The sequence below is a fragment of the Lepidochelys kempii genome, chromosome 4, assembly GCF_965140285.1.
Source record: "Lepidochelys kempii isolate rLepKem1 chromosome 4, rLepKem1.hap1, whole genome shotgun sequence".
In the NCBI taxonomy this organism is placed as follows: Eukaryota; Metazoa; Chordata; order Testudines; family Cheloniidae; genus Lepidochelys; species Lepidochelys kempii.
In genome coordinates this window covers 27,767,004-27,785,674 of record NC_136383.1, presented here as the reverse complement: position 1 = coordinate 27,785,674, position 18,671 = coordinate 27,767,004, and the positions used below count along the sequence as shown (strand labels likewise).

The following is an 18,671-nucleotide window of genomic DNA, read 5'->3' as shown; positions in this document are numbered from 1 at the left end:
AGTTAATCAGTAATTTATTTTTTTACTATGTGGAATAAGTAGTATGATAGCACAAGTGAGAAAAGAAAACTATACTGGCACAACTTATACTATGAAATGCAAAGCTTTGCCACTCTAAGCCAATATGGTCAGTGGTTCAGTCTTCACAGCAGCACAATGATGTGGAATTAAGGTAGAAGTCCCACTGTAGTCAGTAGGAGTATGTGGAATGAGGGCAGGATTAGGTCCTAGTTAGTTTTCACTTTGAACTTCCTGGTTTTTGTTCAGTTGTATCCCTGCCTCAATGCTACTGTCAATAGTTTAAGTACACAAAAGGAGACTTCTGAGAAATGAAATTCCTACAGAAGGGAATCACAACAGATGAGGTTCCATTCGAAATCTTCATTTTGACACACTGTTCTCCATCGATGGGCATTTCACACAATCACATAGAAAACCTGCACTTCTCATTTGACTATTAGGTATTATTGCCACTGAAATGATTCTCTGCAAAAATTAATACAAATTCTTTAAAATCTGTTATATGAAAGGAGAGATATAATAAAGCATCACCGTTTTCTTAAAATCAACGAACAAGTGTATTAATGACTCTTCTGTGAGTAAATTATGTATACATTTCTTCATTGGCAAACTTGTGGTATAACTGGAGCATCCGATGGGCAAGTAACCACAATATTAAAGACCATTTTGCACAAATTCAATATCAGAAACTGAATGGAACAAAATAAAAAACTGTAATTTGACAATATATAGAAAGATTAAAAACAACAAGAAATGAATCTTAGAAATAAGGCAGGGCCGGGTCATTTATTTTTGCTTGCATTCCCACCCCCACCTCCCTTTTGAGGCTAAATCCTGAGGTTTCTTACACAAAGGCCAAAATATCTTAAAAGTGGTGGGCCTGCTGCGGAAGAGAAGATGAGGAGGGGGACAATCTGGGCAGATCCCTCACAAGCCTGTATACACCCTTCTGGTACATGCATCATCATAGCTTACCAAAAATGATGGGAATGTGGGCTTGTGCAGGATTGTGCCTGAGGTATGTATAGTATGAATCTACATGGGTACAGTTTGGTAAGGTGGGGAACAGCAGCCTGTGCCCTTTATTCTTTTCTGTTCTACCATTAACTGAATGTGACCTAGCTGCATGAGTGCCTCAAGATCTACTCTTGGACTAAGGGTGAAGATTCCATCCCCACAAAATCCCTCATATCTTTTGTGGGCAAGGCTATTTTCTTCAGAATTAGACCCTTGATTTCTCCATTTGTTTTCTTGCCTGATAAAACTGTATTTGTGTTTTTCTTTGTGTTATGGTCCCCACTGAAATCTTCAATGCTTTTACAAATAATTATTACTGCAGCAACTCACAGTATTCCTTGGGTATTTCCTAGGTACTGTATAGGGAATACCAAGAATACGGCGGTAATCTTATCTACTTGCAAAGGCAAAAGCAAAAAAAAGGTTGCCATCAAGTTAGACTTTGACCTAGTTCAATCTGATGTGCAGGCTATGCACTCTTCCTTCAGTCTACCTGACAGGAGCAGTTAAGCCCCTTCATGTAGTGAAAAGCTGCTACCTAAGGCAACTCGCTGTATGACAAGGCCTGAGGAAAAACTAACGTAGGTAGATTAACAGAGGGTTCCCTGATTGCCAAGGCAGAGGCCAAGTTTTGGGCTGGTGTGTATGTGTGTGTGTTTTAGAGGCAGAAAGTCAGCAGAAAGTGAAAAAAAAAACAGTGATGAGCGTGATCCTGAGGTGAAACACAGAGACAGAGCTTCTTGGGCACAGAACTTGCAGGAGAGGCAGGCTTGAGGATTTATGAGGAAGGAAACTTCCTGCTGTTTGTTTCTACTGTGTTCAAGGAAACAGAATTTTGCATACATTCTTTGGAAATAAACAGGATTGCACCAAAGAATATACCTGATTCAGATCACCAATTTCTCCTCCTAAGAGAAACAGCCCCGCAAGGACACAAATGTTGGCTAACCACTTATGTCAGAGGAGTAGCAAGCTGCTTGTACCAAGATAGGTGAAAAATACAAGTAAGTCAGGTTTAAAACTGTTATGGGCAACCACCTTAATATCAATTGCATTTAAAATAAAACCTGACAGAAATATTATTTATTTGTATTATAGTAATGCCTACAAGCTCCCACTAAAATTGGGACCCATTGTGCTTCCCACTGTACAGACACAGTGAGAGATATTGCCAGCATAAAGAGATTGCAATCTAAATGGATAAAAGAGACAAAAGATGGGAGGAGAAACAGAAAAGTAAAGTGACTTCCCAAAGTCACGTGGGAAAACTCGGAACAGAACCCATGTCTCCTTATTTCCAGATCAATGCCCTAGCCAGTAGGCTAAACTGCCTCTCTATGAGACAAAAAAAACAGCCCACTACACCCCTAAATTGAAGATCTGAGTTCTGTGGTGACTTTTCAACACTATCTTGAAGTGAGAAAAATGGGACTGATGAGGACATAGGAACAATAGGTGCAGGAATTATTTGTTTTCTGTCTCTACCTGTCACTTCAACCCCAACATTCTTCTGCACTCCATCACCTAGTAGTGGTGTAGTAGTAGTGTAAGCAGCTATGCTGCTGTAGGAGCCTGGCAGGGACAATACAAAGCGTGTTTCACAGTTTATTATTCACTTGCAAACGAAAGTAAACTTTTGTGGGGATGGTCTCCTTGCTTTTCCCTGCAGCAGAAGTCCTGAGCAGCATTTGGTAAAAGAAAAAAACCAATGGCTGCTGGTGGGGAAAAAAGAAGGGTAGAAACTAAGACACTACTTAGATGCCACATGATGGAATCTCTCACTCAAAAATTAGGAAATGCCAGAATTAAGATTGCCTGTGCAACTTTAATTCAGCCCCCTTGAGCATGTGAATTAATTACAAAAATCACAAACTATTTTTTTCATATGACCCAGGAGGATGGACCTGCTCTGGAGGTGATTTGTGGCTGTGTAGTGAAGCAGGTTGTTGTCTGTAGGACCTCTGCCTCATTTGTTACGGAAGTTGGAAGGTGTGCAGTGAGTGAGGCTGGGGATTGCAAAAAAAGAAAGAATAGTCTCATGGTTAAGGTCTTGTGGCTAAGGCAGTTGAATGCTGTTCAGAAGAACTGGATTCTATCCAAAGCGGGGATGAAATTTTTCAACCAAAATTTTTTGTAAAAAAAAAAAAATGCAGATTTGGTAATCCGCAAACATTTCATGAATTTCTGTCAGTTTTGCCAAAATGTTTGCTTAGAAACAACAAAAATATTCTGAGAAAAAAATCAAAACATTTTGTTTTGACCTTTTAAAACAAAACATTTCAATTTTTCAGTTCAAAATTTTCTTTAATTTATTTTATAACAAATCAAAAATGTTTTAAAATGCTCAAAATCTAAAACAAAATGTTTCATATTGGATCAAACAGAACATTTTGTATGACCCAAAAGGTATTTTATTTTTCAACTTCTTGAAACTGCCAATGAAGAAAAAACAATCAGTTATTTGCTTAGCTCTAATTCTATCCCTGCCTCTGCCACGGAGTTCCTATGAGATACTAGGCAAGTCACTTAAACCAAGCTTTTCAGATTTGGAAGCAGAGCACCACGGCTGGGAGCTGGCAGAGTGGAGCGGGCTGGGGCCGGGCTACTCCGCTTCCGCCACTGCTGTGAGTGCGGGAAGATCCCTTCTCCCAATCCCCCTCCCCCAAGCGACATGGTTGGGGCTGGGGCAAGGGAAGCAGAGCGGGCTGCTCCCGGCCCCCTGCTAATCCCCAGGGCCACTCTGGGATTGTGGGGCCCCCAAAAGTGCCCCCCACAGCTCCTGCCTCCCAGACCTTGTGGTGGGGGGGAAGCCCCTGACCGCCCCCGAGACCCTCTGCCCCTTATCCAACCCCTCGGCCCCGGCCCGGCAGCGTCTCGGAGCTTTACCGTGTTGTATGCAAACCCACGTTATATCGGGCCACGTTATATCGGGGTAGAGGTGTATTTAAGTGCTCAATTTTAAATTTCTCCTGTGGGTCACGAAAAAAGGGCCCTCTTTTTCTTTGGGAATAGGCTGTAGGAGAAGAGAAGAGAAGAGAAGAGAAGAGAAGAGAAGAGAAGAGAAGAGAAGAGAAGAGAAGAGAAGAGAAGAGAAGAGAAGAGAAGAGAAGAGGACTGCTGTGTTTATTTTTGCCAACACCATCAAATAAAATAGAGCCATTAAAGAGAGTGCTAGATGCTAAGATTCCCAAGTCCTCAATAAATTCAAAGTCCTACCAAACAGTCTCATAAAATAATAAGCTCATTTTAGAAACATAACCAGAGAGGTATCTATAGAGCGTAAAATTTTCAAAATCTACCCTCTCTTTTTGCATCTGCAAGATGAGGACAGAAATAACTGTGGAAACAATTTAAGGCATTTAGAGATCTAAGTACCTAACTGCACATGCAAATCAGTTACTTAGACATTGAACCTGTCTAAATTGTGCCTACAAATGATTGTGGGAATAAAAACAGAGGCCCAGTTAAGTCTAGGCTGAAAAACCAAGCCCATAGGATCTCTTTCTTAATGAATATATAACAGTAACCATCATTTCTAGGAGAAAGTACATGCCTAGAATCTTGGCTGTCTGCAGTGTCAGGTTGACAGCTACTCTAGAGTGTTGAGAAGTGGCAGGAGAAAGAGAGGAGGGGTAAGGCATAGAGTAAAACACAGTGTTGAACTGTACTTTCATCAATATTAAGAAAAGCTGAGGCAAAGAAAAGTCAAAATACTAAATTAATAGAGTCACCTTGCATTAAAATTAAACGCACAGTTATGTAGAAGAGTAAACAGAATCTTAGTTGCTAGCTTGGGAAAATACAACCTCCTAAGTCCTAACTTTTCTGTACAGCCTACATTTCTAATGACAAACGAGTATTCAGACAATTAAAAAAAAAACGGAAGAAAGGTTTTAATTAGCTGCTCAGGATAACATCACTGTAAAAATGTTCACACCTTTTAAGAAGTCTTGCTATGCCAATCTCTTAACAGCAAAAATATTTGCATTCTTGCTAGCACTAAACAGGAACATAGTAAAATCTGCCACCATCCAGGAAACATATGTTACAAAGCATAATGCCTGAGTCTCAGTTCCTCATTTGCTCCCCCTATGAATGCTCTCAACCACAGACAGCAAATCCTCCTGATTTTAGGTTTTCTTTGAATCATGCTTTTCTGTAAACTGGATCTCTAGTGGGTACATTATCTAACTAGCAACTAACACCTTTATTTGAAGTGTGCATGTTAATTAGTATTATTTATTTGGCTAGCATTATAAGAGTACACAGCTGGAGAACAGTGCCAAAGGGTTGAAGTTGGCACAATCTGGTGTGGTAAAGGATATTTCGGCCAAATGAAGAGATATGGAGTTGGATCTCTTGGTCCATTCTATCCACTTCATGCTGTTCAGACAGCTCAAAGAGAATAGAGTCCAGCTGCAAATTAACTAGCAGAGAATCCCCTTGCCCAGAATTCCCTCCAGGCGTAAAGCAGAAAACCCTGCTTCTGTGCCAGTCAGCCACTCGGACGTAGTGGCACAGCATGGCAGAGTTTGTTAACACCAAATCTACATTGATGTAAAGTCTGAGAGATTGTAAACCAGTGATAGAAATTAGAACAGGACCTCTTCTGTTCTATCTAATGCCAGGACTAGCCCAGTACTGAATCATGGAGCCAAAATCAGCTGCCAAATGGCCTCCTGTGCCCTGCAATGAATGGAACTCAGTTGCAGAGGAGAACTGATGCTGTGGTGTCAGGTAGTCAATACTGAAATGTGCCATGGAATACATGGGTTTTAAGGAGAAGAATGGGAGAGTTTTATGAATATTGACTAGAAGGCGTTGTGCAAGGTGGTACAAATGTGCAGAATGAACAAATTAGCAGCAATTAATACTGTTATGAGCAAATGTAAAAGGAAGGAGTAAAATACATACAATATTGTGTTCTGTTTGGTCACTATGTCAAAAGTTGTTGCAGAAACAGAGGGGATCAGAGATAGGTGATGAAAATAAGAACAAAAGAATGGCCATACTGGGTCACACCAAAGGTCCATCTAGCCCAGTATCCTGTCTTCCGACCGTGGTCAATGTCAGGTGCCCCAGAGGGAATGAACAGAACAGGTAATCACCAAGTGATCCATCCCCATAGCCCATTCCCAGCTTCTGGGAAACAGAGGCTAGGGACACCATCCCTGCCCATCCTGGCTAATAGCCATTGATGGACCTATCTTCCATGAATTGATCAAGTTCTTTTTTGAACCCTGTTATGGTCTTGGCCTTCAAAACATCCTCTGGCAAGGAGTTCCACAGGTTGACTGTGCATTGTGTGAAGATTAAAATGAGGTGTGGCCGGGCAGGCTTCCACATGAAGAGAGACTGAAAGTATTTAGCTTAATGAAGAGTAAAAGGAGACATGATGGGGCATACAAAACATTGGTATACAAAAGGTAAATCAAATGTACCTCTTGTTCTTTCATTGAAAAGCAACAAATTTCAAACTGATAAAAGGAAAAAATTGTTTTACAACATCCGAAAATCACCGATACAGGTTATCATTGAGACCGAAAGCTTAGCAGGATTCTGAATAAAAGATTAACATGGATAATGCAAACATCCACAGCTACACTGGTCAGAAGTAAACAATATAGAAGATGTAAACCTTTACACTTCAGGGCATATCACTAACTGATACAGATTAGGAAGAAACTTTCATTGTAACCAAGTGATTTTCATATTTGTCCACTACAGCATTTTTTTTTTGCACCTTCCACTGAAGCAGCTGTTACTGGCCACTATTTGAGACAGGATATTGTGGATGCCTTGCCACTTTACGTTGTCATATTCTGTAGTCTGACCACTGTAAACAAATGCTTTGTGACAACTGACCAAAATGAAGAAATACCTTTCTTCTAAGAAACTATATTTGGTTTTTTTTTTAACAAATGTTTGCAGTTTCCTGTTTGCGGTTCCCACTGATATGGAAGTACAGTCCCTGTGCTAAATTCTCCTCTTAGCTATACTGGTGTGATCCCATTGATTTCATTCCCATGAATGACATGGTTACTGAGCCAAAGAGCTCTTTCTCCCATTCAATAGTCAAGCATCAGTAATGCACCGTAGGAAGGTGCAGAACTTTTGGGATGCCAACTTTCTGGAAGCCAAATCGGGTGACTCTGATTAGCTTTACTCCAGAACATAAAAGAAAGATCTAGAGGAGGGGATCTAGGACTTCTGTTTGTAAGTACAGTCGTGTCTGTTCACTTGGGTCCAAGCATGCTTTCAGTTTCACACCAGTGTTATTGCAAAGTAAATCCATGTTCATGTAATTAAAGACTGGGTCTACTTCTCCACACCACTGCCATAGTTTTATACTTGTGCAACTCCACTTCATGACAGCATTTTGGTGGAGTTGCTCTAGCATAAGAGTGGGACAAGGGAGTGAGGAAAAAAATCTGACACTAGGTTTTAATTCATATTCCCGGAATTTTGAGTACTTCATTTTCCAACCTTCAAATGTTTAATGTCAAGTTTTTGATGGACTTTCCTTCCTTTATTTTTTTTTAAAGTAAAAGAAAAGAAAACTCTGATGTGGAGCTACTTGCTAGATAGCAGCACAACATTCTACCCTGCACTTACTGTGCAGTTTCTGAAGTCAAGGCTCATGTCCTGCTTCACTGAGTATGCACTTTGCATGCTGAATGAAAGTTTTCAAACAGCAGCTGTAACAAAAAACTAACTTATATGGGGGCAAGAGTGTGTGTGAATAGTATAACCACACAAAACAGAAGGAGTTTGGGAGCAGACAGAGGACTGAGAGGCCATGAAAAAGCAGCAGCAGCAAATGCCTATCAGGAGTGCATATCGGGTGATGTGTGTGGAGCCTGTGATAATATTACTGGAGTGGCCTCCCCAAATTGATTGCGATACGGTCTTCCTACAAAACAGACTGCAGGCAGTGCTAGGTACAAAGTGACCCCTCAGTTCCATTTCTACAGCACAGTAAAGTACTTGCAAATGAATTTCAACCCTGTGCAATGGGCCAGCACAAGACCTATTCACTACTTAAGCTCTTAAAATAATTCTTATGTTGACCTCCTGCTCAGTGCTGATCTGCCTCAGCAGTCACATAACAAACATATACAGGATGCAATTCTATTTAGCAGAAACTTCTTGTTTCAGCTGCTGCAGAAGATTAGCATATTGTTTCAGCTTGTGTGTGCTTCGGAGAGAAAAAGAATGACTGAAGTAAGCCCAAACTTTGTGGACAGCATATTTTCCATATTAGCACATTGCCTAGGAAGTTCTGAACTAGGAAATTAAGACAATTTGAAAGTTATAACAAGTTTCAGAGAGGTTGCCGTGTTAGTCTGCATCAGTAAAAACAAAGTGGAGTCCTTGTGGCACCTTAGAGACTAACAAATTTATTTGAGCTTAAGCTTTTGTGGGATATAATACATGGGATGGAAAGATAATTTTCTCTCTGTTGATACTCACACCTTCTTGTCAACTGCTGGGAATGGGCCACATCCACTTTGATTGAATTGGCCTCGATAGCACTACAAAAAGTAATTTTCTCTCTGTTGATATTCACCCCTTCTTGTCAACTGTTGAGAATGGGCCACATACACTTTGACTGAATTGGTCTCGTTAGCACTGACCCTCCACTTGGTAAGGCAACTCCTATCTTTTCATGTGCTGTATATTTATTCCTGCTTACTGTATTTTCCACTCCATTCATCTGATGAAGTGGGTTATATCCCACAAAAGCTTATGCCCAAATAAATAATAAGGTGCCACAAGGAATCCTCGTTTTTTTTACTGAAAGTTATGAGACACGCATACACATTTTTCAACCATACTAATGGCAGGCATTAGATTGTTATAATTATCTGAACCCAGGGGTCAGAGAGACAAGAGTATATCATCCCTTTAAGCTCACCAGACAGCTTCTGAAGAACATTCACTGCAGTGCTAGACTTTCCAAAGTTGCATACTCCTTACTCTGGATCTAAGAGGAGGATAACTTTAATCATAATTAAGTGACAAATATATCATCAGCAGGATTAAACTTTAAAATTACCTTGTTGAATAACACCGGCAACAATGGAGAGATATTCCTCGGGATCCTGATCGGTGGAGATCTCTTGGCTGCTCTGGTCTAAGGTCAGTATCTCATGTAGAATGTCTGAGTTCTCCACCCCACAAAGTAGAATCACCACCCTACCGGAAGGCTTAAGGACCCTGTCCAGAAAATATCTTCTCTTTTGATTCAGGCATTTTAGAAGTCCATTTGATAGTATGAGCAGTTTACATCTATAACAGGATAGAGAGAGTGACTCTAGATGCTGAATAGACAAAGTCTCTAGGTTGTAAAGTAAGATTCCTTGTTCCTTTATAATATGTTTGAAAAGCGATTTTAAATACAGAGCCCATTCTTCTGCCTCTTCTTCATAAATCACCAGAATGTCCTTTGTATTTTCTGTAAAAAAAAAAACATTTTTAAACCTCCATTTTATCTAATATCCACAGTTAGCATGTTAGATTTTTTTCTCTTTGTAATTTGAAACAGAATGGTAGAGATAGAAATCTGGGTTTTCAACTGTTTGCAGAAAAATTTGAAATTTATGTTCCAAACTAGAATATAAATATTTTTGAAATTTCGTGTGGAATAGAAATTCTGATAAAATATCCCTTTTGAAAATTTTGTTTAGTAAAATTTTTTAAATTGTTTCAAAACAAAATATGTTTAATTTTTTCCTTTTCATATTATTTATTGTTTTTATCATATAATATCAGGGTTAGAAGGGAACCTCAGGAGGTCATCTAGTCCAACCCCTTGCTCAAAGCAGGACCAATCCCCAATTTTTGCTCCAGATCCCCAAATGGCCCCATCAAGGATTGAACTCACAACCCTGGGTTTAAGCAGACTAATGCTCAAACCACTGAGCTATCCCTCCCCATATCTGTCATTATGTCTCAGCAGTAGTAGTAGTAGTAGTGCATCTCACTATCACATGTCATATTGTACAGACAAAATATAATACTCAAAACAATTACTTTATTTTTATTGTATTTTATTTACAAAAAAATATTGGGGCAGCTGCTACTTAATACAGATTAAAGCACCTTATTTTGTTGTTGAAAAGTCAACAACTTGTTTGTGATGTAATGAAGTAGTTTAACACTTTCAACAAGAAAATAATTGTTAAAGCATCAAACGGTTTAATTACAACTTGAACAGGAGACACTAATCTAAAAGAGTATATTCTGTCATCATAATATAACATGTCATTTGATGCACTACAGCAATTAGAATCACAGGGTTGGAAGGGACCTCAGGAGGTCATCTAGTCCAATCCCCCGCTCAAAGCAGGACCAGTCCCCCATAGTTGCCCCAGATCCCTAAATGGTCCCCTCAAGGATTGAACTCACAACCCTGGGTTTAGCAGGCTAATGCTCAAACCACTGAGCTATCCCTCCCCCACACTGATGTGTTGCGAACTGGGTTGGTTGTTTTTTCTATATATTTATTTTAAAATATTAATGTAAATGCTAATCTAATAAAAATAGGAATAGTTCAGCATTTGGCAAGTTGCAGCAGCTAGAGAAACAAAAGGAAATGTCAAATAAAGTAGATAAAGGCACACCCATGATGCTGATATTATAAAGGATAGGATGCCATTGACACCACTGATATATTGATCAACAACAGTATGCAGCAAAATACAATATGACATCAAATTAATTAATACAGTTCTATTGTCACAAAGTTAATCACAGGTGGGTCTAAGCAACAGCATCCACAGACTACATACTTTTAGCTTAGTAATACAGGTTTGTATGCTATGGACCATATTCTACACTCAGTTTTCATGATGTAAATCTGAAGTAACAACACAGACAAAATTACACCTCTTTTATGCCATTTTAAGTGTGAACAGAATTTGGTTTGATAATTATATTAGTGTAAAAGCTCCAGTTTTAGATTTCTTTTAATAGAAAGCACCAAATGAATAGAAAGTTCATTTCTATCCCACTATACACTAGTTATTTTGATTTTTTAAAATACTGTAAACAAACAAAGCTTAGACATGGGAGCTGCATAGCTCTTAGAGGCATATAAACACATACCACATAACAGCATACACCAACAATAAATACTAACCAATTAGAGAATTAAAAATGCATAAATCAAACATCCTCTGTCATTTATATAATATTACATATGCAGTAGAACGGTGGCATAAGTACAAGACCCTTTGTGCAAGAAACAATGTTGTGGAATGAAGATTTTCTGCAGAGTCCATTCAGGCCAAATCCTAAAGTCTAACTTGGGTAATTATAGAGCTCCATCACCATAGTTACTGAGCACCTCACAATCTTTATTATATATACTCAGAGAGAAAGAGAACCTCACAACACCTTAGTGATTATTCCCATTTTACAGATGGGGAGCTAAAGAACAGATAGACTAAATGACTTGTCCAAAGTCACACAGGGCACAGCAATGAAGAAAGCCCAGATCTCAGAGTCCTAGATTAGTGATATCACGATTTCAGGTAACTGCTCCTGTGTCCCCACTTCTGTGATACACTCTAGGAGTTTCTAGTCACGTCTCTGGTTTCCAAAATCACCTGTCTCTTTGTAGGGACCCTTATAACACTGTCTTCTGACCAGGGGGTTTTAAGCCTGTCCAGGACCCCCGCTGCTGCTGAGGTGAGCACGGTGGCCTGGGACCCGCACTGCTGCTATGCGGGAGGCACAGTTGCCCAAGACTGACACACCAGCCGCTGCAGAAGTCACGGAGGTCCCAGAAAGTCACGGAATCCATGACTTCTGGGACCTCCTTGACAGACTCGCAGCATTATCTCTGGGGCCTTAGTAGGTCAAAGTCCTTCCAACTCTTTGGCAAGGGTCAGACCTCCCTCCCTTGGACAGAAGGTTCTGTCCGTTTGCTGGATCAGAAAAAAGGCTTTGAGTCAGTTTACCTTTTTCTGCCAAAAGCCCTTTGTCTGTTGGTCACTGGAAAACCCAGCTTAAACCAGTATATGCAAAGCACTCCAGGGTATGGTACGTCTCTAGAGTTGTTTAGTCTTAGTGATTCACCTTAATCACCTCCCACCATTTGTAGTTCCTAGAGAAGCTGTGCTAACCCTCCATCATGGAGCAGAACACAGTCATACATAGTACTATTCACAGGTATAAAATAATATGGTCTGCAAAGATATTGCGATCACATGCAATATCTGTCAGGTGTATTACCACTGGACCATCATTCCTTTCTTAGCTTCTAATCCAGGGGTTAACATGCTGCAGGAAGTGGCACAGGCTGGAACTGCGAACCGCGGCCACTGGGAGCTGCGGGGGGCCATGCCTGCATATGGTCAATGTAAACGGAATGTCTCACGGCCCACCAGCAGATTACCCTGATGGGCCAGGTGCCAAAGGTTGCCAACCTCTGTTCTAATCATTCATCCTTTATACACAGTATAGTGCATAATGGCATCCCAGAATGGTCGACAATGAACTGCTGCTCTCTCTCAAACCAGAGTTGATTGAAAATTTTCAAAATATATTTGAAATAGAGGCCCCCATATTTTCTGTGGTCAAAATGCAAAATCAGCCTTATGCAAGATGGCTCTCTATCCCTGTTTTAAAATGCAATTCTAATAAAAAGTGTTTTATAATACTATATTTCTCATTTTACTTAGAGCTAAAATTGAGTGCTATGGGTAGGGCCCTACCAAATTCATGGCCATGAAAAACGCGTCACGGACTGTGAAACCTGGTCTCTCCCCATGAAATCTGGGGTTTTGTGTACTTTTACCCCTATACTACACAGATTTCACAGGGGAGACCAGCGTTTTCCAAACTAGGGGTCGTAACCCAAAAAGAGGAGGCGGAGTATTGCAAGGTTATTGTGGGGGGGTCACACTGTTGCCACCCTTATTTCTGCATTGCCTTCAGTGCTGGGTGGACAGAGAGCGGTGGCTGCTGGCCAGGCGCCCAGCTCTGAAGGCAGCGTCCCTCCAGCAGCAGCGCAGAAGTAAGGATGGCATGGTATGGTATGGTATGGTATTGCCACCCTTGAAGGCAGCACTGTCATCAGCAGCAGCACAGAAGTAAGAGTGGCAATGCTGCAACCCTCCTACAATAACTTGCGACTCCACACAATCCTCTTCTGGGTCAGCACCCTACAGTTACAGCACTGTGAAATATCAGATTTAAATAGCTGAAATAATGAAATTTACTATTTTTAAAATCCTATGACCGTGAAATTGACCAAAATGGACTGTGAATGTGGTAGAACCCTAGTAAGAGGACACTGGGCTAAGCAAAATGGTTTCAGTTTTACAGTAGTTTAAGGAAGAGGAGAGGCCGTGAAGCTTTTTTTTTTTTTTTTTTTTCCCAGACCCTTATCTTGATTTTGGTCAATTGTATAGAAGAAAAGGATAAAAGAAAAAATGTTGTTAGAGTTACATAAGGAATATCAGAAGAGAAGATAGAAGTTCACAAATTGTAGGGATAAAAAAGACCCTTATAATTATCTAGTCTGATCTCCTATACCACAGAACCTCACCCAGCAATTTCTGCAACAAGCACATAATTTGTGTTTGAACTACAGTATATCTTTTAGAAAGACATACAGTCTTGATTTAAGGACATCAAGTGAAGGAGAATTCACCTATGTAAATTATTCCACTGGTTACGTATACATTGTTAAAAATCTTCACCTTCTACTCTGAATATGTCTCTCTTGTTTTTTCATGGTATTTCATTTTGCCTTTTTCTGCTAGTTTAAAGAACTCTTTACTATCAGAAATCTGTTTCCCATGTAGGTACTTTTAGACTGGAAATAGTGACTTCTCAGCTGGCTGTTGGATATACTTTGCAGACCTCAAATCATTCTTGTAACTTTTTTCTGAATCTCTCTCGGTTTCTCACTATCCTTTTTGTGAACATCAGAACTGGACATAGTCTTCCAGTAATTAGAGAAGAGAAGAGAAGAGAAGAGAAGAGAAGAGAAGAGAAGAGAGATTGGTATCAGCAAGAGTTCTATGCATGGCAGACATGCAGCATTGGATCCATGGCTAGAAATGTCTTCAAAGTGCTTTTGAGTCCTTTAGTGTTACATAAATATAAATCATATACACAAAAAGGTGAAAATCACATCTGTGCAGAGGGACATCAGAAAAGTTATGCACTTCTCAGTCCAAGACTTAAGAGAAGCCGCAGTCTGAAGATGAAGGAATGGTGGGAAAGTTGCCTTGAAGTTATGAAATATGAAAAAGCCTTATATTTTTCCAAATGCATGTTTTTATTTTAAAATAGTGTGCAAACAACTGGAACACATGTGGGTATGATATACCTGGATGGAAATTTCATACTCAAAAGAGCCTAAGTGATTTGGGAACATGTGACATTCTATACCTTGGGAGCGTCCTGTAACCCCCATATTCCTCATTTCTATATAATTGTGATCTTACCTATAAAGCATGCCTTGTAAGGTATCGGTGAAAGGCTATGATCTGCTGAAAGTCATTTCTCTATCCATGTATGTATATCATTAACGCACATGAAGTTATGAGAATTGTGTTGTATGGTTGTCACTAAAACATGCCGTAAGTTGGGGAATCAGCTGGATATTAGCTCTCCGGAGGCAAGATCAAGGAAAGTAACCAACACCCGGGCAGGGTGTCAAACAACCCATCAACAGCCATTGTCTAGCAAGGGAGCTACAGTGCAATGACTCACCTGCATGAGGCCACACCAGTGGAATTGCTCAACCTTACCTGGAGACTCAGCAGTGCCCCCAGACATGCCTGGACTTGTGCTCCCCCAGCACATAGGACTGAGGGTATAAAACAGACACAGTGGCCACATGCTTGGCCTTTCTCCTTCACCCATCTACGCTGCAAGCAACAAGGACACTCTGAAGACTCCAACTGAGGGTAAATCTACACTACGAAATTAGGTCGAATTTATAGAAGTCGGTTTTTTAGAAATCGGTTTTATATATTCGAGTGTGTGTGTCCCCACAGAAAATGCTCTAAGTGCATTAAGTGCATTAACTCGGCGGAGCGCTTCCACAGTACCGAGGCAAGCGTCGACTTCCGGAGCGTTGCACTGTGGGTAGCTATCCCACAGTTCCCGCAGTCTCCGCTGCCCATTGGAATTCTGGGTTGAGATCCCAATGCCTGATGGGGCTAAAACATTGTCGCGGGTGGTTCTGGGTACATATCGTCAGGCCCCCGTTCCCTCCCTCCCCCCATGAAAGCAAGGGCAGACAATCATTTCGCGCCTTTTTTCCTGAGTTACCTGTGCAGACGCCATACCACGGCAAGCATGGAGCCCGCTCAGGTAACCGTCACCCTATGTCTCCTGGGTGCTGGCAGACGCGGTACAGAATTGCTACACAGTAGCAGCAACCCCTTGCCTTGTGGCAGCAGACGGTACAGTACGACTAGTAGCTGTCATCGTCATGCCTGAGGTGCTCCTGGTCGCCTCTGTGAGGTCAATCAGGAGCGCCTGGGCAGACATGGGCGCAGGGACTAAATTTGGAGTGACTTGAGCAGGTCATTCTCTTTAGTCCTGCAGTCAGTCCTATTGAACCATCTTATGGTGAGCGGGCAGGCGATACGGACTGCTAGCAGTCGTACTGTACCATCTTCTGCCAGGCAGACAAGAGATGAGGATTGCTAGCAGTCGTATTGTACCATCTTATGCCAGGCAGGCAAGAGATGAAGATGGCTAGCAGTCGTACTGTACCATCTTCTGCCGAGCAGCCATGAGATGTGGATGGCATGCAGTCCTTCTGCACCGTCTGCTGCCAGCCAAATATCTAAAAGATAGATGGAGTGGGTCAGAACAAGAAATAGACCAGATTTGTTTTGTAATCATTTGCCTCCTCCCCTGTCTAGATCACACTGCAGTCACTCACAGAGAAGGTGCAGCGAGGTAAATCTAGCCATGTATCAATCAGAGGCCAGGCTAACCTCCTTGTTCCAATAACAACGATAACTTAGGTGCACCATTTCTTATTGGAACCCTCCGTGCAGTCCTGCCTGAAATACTCCTTGATGTACAGGCACACCCTTTGTTGATTTTAGCTCCCTGAAGCCAACCCTGTAAGCCGTGTCGTCAGTCGCCCCTCCCTCCATCAGAGCAACGGCAGACAATCGTTCCGCGCCTTTTTTCTGTGCGGACGCCATACCAAGGCAAGCATGGAGGCCGCTGAGCTCATTTTGGCAATTAGGAGCACATTAACCACCACACGCATTATCCAGCAGTATATGCAGCACCAGAACATGGCAACGCGATACCGGGCGAGGAGGCGACGTCAGCGCGGTCCCGTGAGTGATGAGGACATGGACACAGATTTCTCTGAAAGCATGGGCCCTGACAATGCATGCATCATGGTGCTAATGGGGCAGGTTCATGCTGTGGAACACCGATTCTGGGCTCGGGAAACAAGCACAGACTGGTGGGACCGCATAGTGTTGCAGGTCTGGGACGATTCCCAGTGGCTGCGAAACTTTCGCATGCGTAGGGGCACTTTCATGGAACTTTGTGACTTGCTTTCCCCTGCCCTGAAGCGCATGAATACCAAGATGAGAGCAGCCCTCACAGTTGAGAAGCGAGTGGCGATAGCCCTGTGGAAGCTTGCAACACCAGACAGCTACCGGTCAGTTGGGAATCAATTTGGAGTGGGCAAATCTACTGTGGGGGCTGCTGTGATGCAAGTAGCTCACGCAATCAAAGATCTGCTGATATCAAGGGTAGTGACCCTGGGAAATGTGCAGGTCATAGTGGATGGCTTTGCTGCAATGGGATTCCCTAACTGTGGTGGGGCTATAGACGGAACCCATATCCCTATCTTGGCACCGGAGCACCAAGCCGCTGAGTACATAAACCGCAAGGGGTACTTTTCGATAGTGCTGCAAGCTCTGGTGGATCACAAGGGACGTTTCACCAACATCAACGTGGGATGGCCGGGAAAGATGCATGACACTCGCATCTTCAGGAACTCTGGTCTGTTTCAAAAGCTGCAGGAAGGGACTTTATTCCCAGACCAGAAAATAACTGTTGGGGATGTTGAAATGCCTATATGTATCCTTGGGGACCCAGCCTACCCCTTAATGCCATGGCTCATGAAGCCGTACACAGGCAGCCTGGACAGTAGTCAGGAGCTGTTCAACTACAGGCTGAGCAAGTGCAGAATGGTGGTAGAATGTGCATTTGGACGTTTAAAGGCGCGCTGGCGCAGTTTACTGACTCGCTTACACCTCAGCGAAACCAATATTCCCACTGTTATTACTGCTTGCTGTGTGCTCCACAATATCTGTGAGAGTAAGGGGGAGACGTTTATGGCGGGGTGGGAGGTTGAGGCAAATCGCCTAGCTGCTGGTTACGCGCAGCCAGACACCAGGGCGGTTAGAAGAGCACAGGAGGGCGCGGTATGCATCAGAGAAGCTTTGAAAACCAGTTTCATGACTGGCCAGGCTACGGTGTGAAAGTTCTGTTTGTTTCTCCTTGATGAAACCCCCCGCCCCTTGGTTCACTCTACTTCCCTGTAAGCTAACCACCCTCCCCTCCTCCCTTTAATCATTGCTTGCAGAGGCAATAAAGTCATTGCTGCTTCACAGTCATGCATTCGTTATTCATTCATCACACAAATAGGGAGATGACTACCAAGGTATCCCAGGAGGGGTGGTGGAGGAGGGAAGGAAAATGCCACACAGCACCTTAAGCACAGCACTTTAAAAGTTTACAACTTTAAAATTTATTGAATGACAGCCTTCTTTTTTTTGGGCAATCCTCTGTGGTGGAGTGGCTGGTTGGCCGGAGGCCCCCCCACCGCGTTCTTGGGCGTCTGGGTGTGGAGGATATGGAACTTGGGGAGGAGGGCGGTTGGTTACACAGGGGCTGTAGTGGCAGTCTGTGCTCCAGCTGCCTTTGCTGCAGCTCAACCATACACTGGAGCATACTGGTTTGGTCCTGCAGCAGCCTCAGCATTGAATCCTGCCTCCTCTCATCACGCTGCCACCACATTTGAGCTTCAGCCCTGTCTTCAGCCTGCCACTTACTCTCTTCAGCTCGCCACTTACTCTCTTCAGCCTGCCACCTCTCCTGCTGGTCATTTTGTGCTTTCCTGCACTCTGACATTATTTGCCTCCATGTATTCGTCTGTGCTCTGTCAGTGTGGGCGGACAGCATGAGCTCAGAGAACATTTCATCTCAAGTGTGTTTTTTTTTCTTTCTAAGCTTCACTAGCCTCTGGGAAAGAGAAGATCCTGTGATCATTGAAACACATGCAGCTGGTGGAGAAAAAAAAAGGGACAGCGGTATTTAAAAAGACACATTTTATAAAACAGTGGCTACACTCTTTCAGGGTAAACCTTGCTGTTAACATTACATACATAGCACATGTGCTTTCGTTACAAGGTCGCATTTTGCCTCCTCCCACCGCGTGACTACCCCCTCAACCTTCCCCCCTCCCTGTGGCTAACAGCGGGGAACATTTCTGTTTAGCTACAGGCAAACAGCCCAGCAGGAATGGGCTCCTCTGAGTGTCCCCTGAAGAAAAGCACTCTATTTCAACCAGGTGACCATGAATTATATCTCACTCTCCTGAGGATAACACAGAGAGATAA

General features: G+C 42.3%; 1 protein-coding gene across 1 annotated transcript in view; it reads right to left on the bottom strand.

The window, feature by feature from the left end:
• Positions 1-18,671, bottom strand: part of BANK1 (B cell scaffold protein with ankyrin repeats 1) — a 298,828-nt gene that overhangs the window by 245,675 nt on the left and 34,482 nt on the right. The window contains exon 2 of the mRNA XM_073340798.2: positions 9,098-9,496. Coding sequence (XP_073196899.1) covers positions 9,098-9,496 — 399 coding nt within the window. The remainder of the gene's footprint in view (positions 1-9,097; positions 9,497-18,671) is intronic.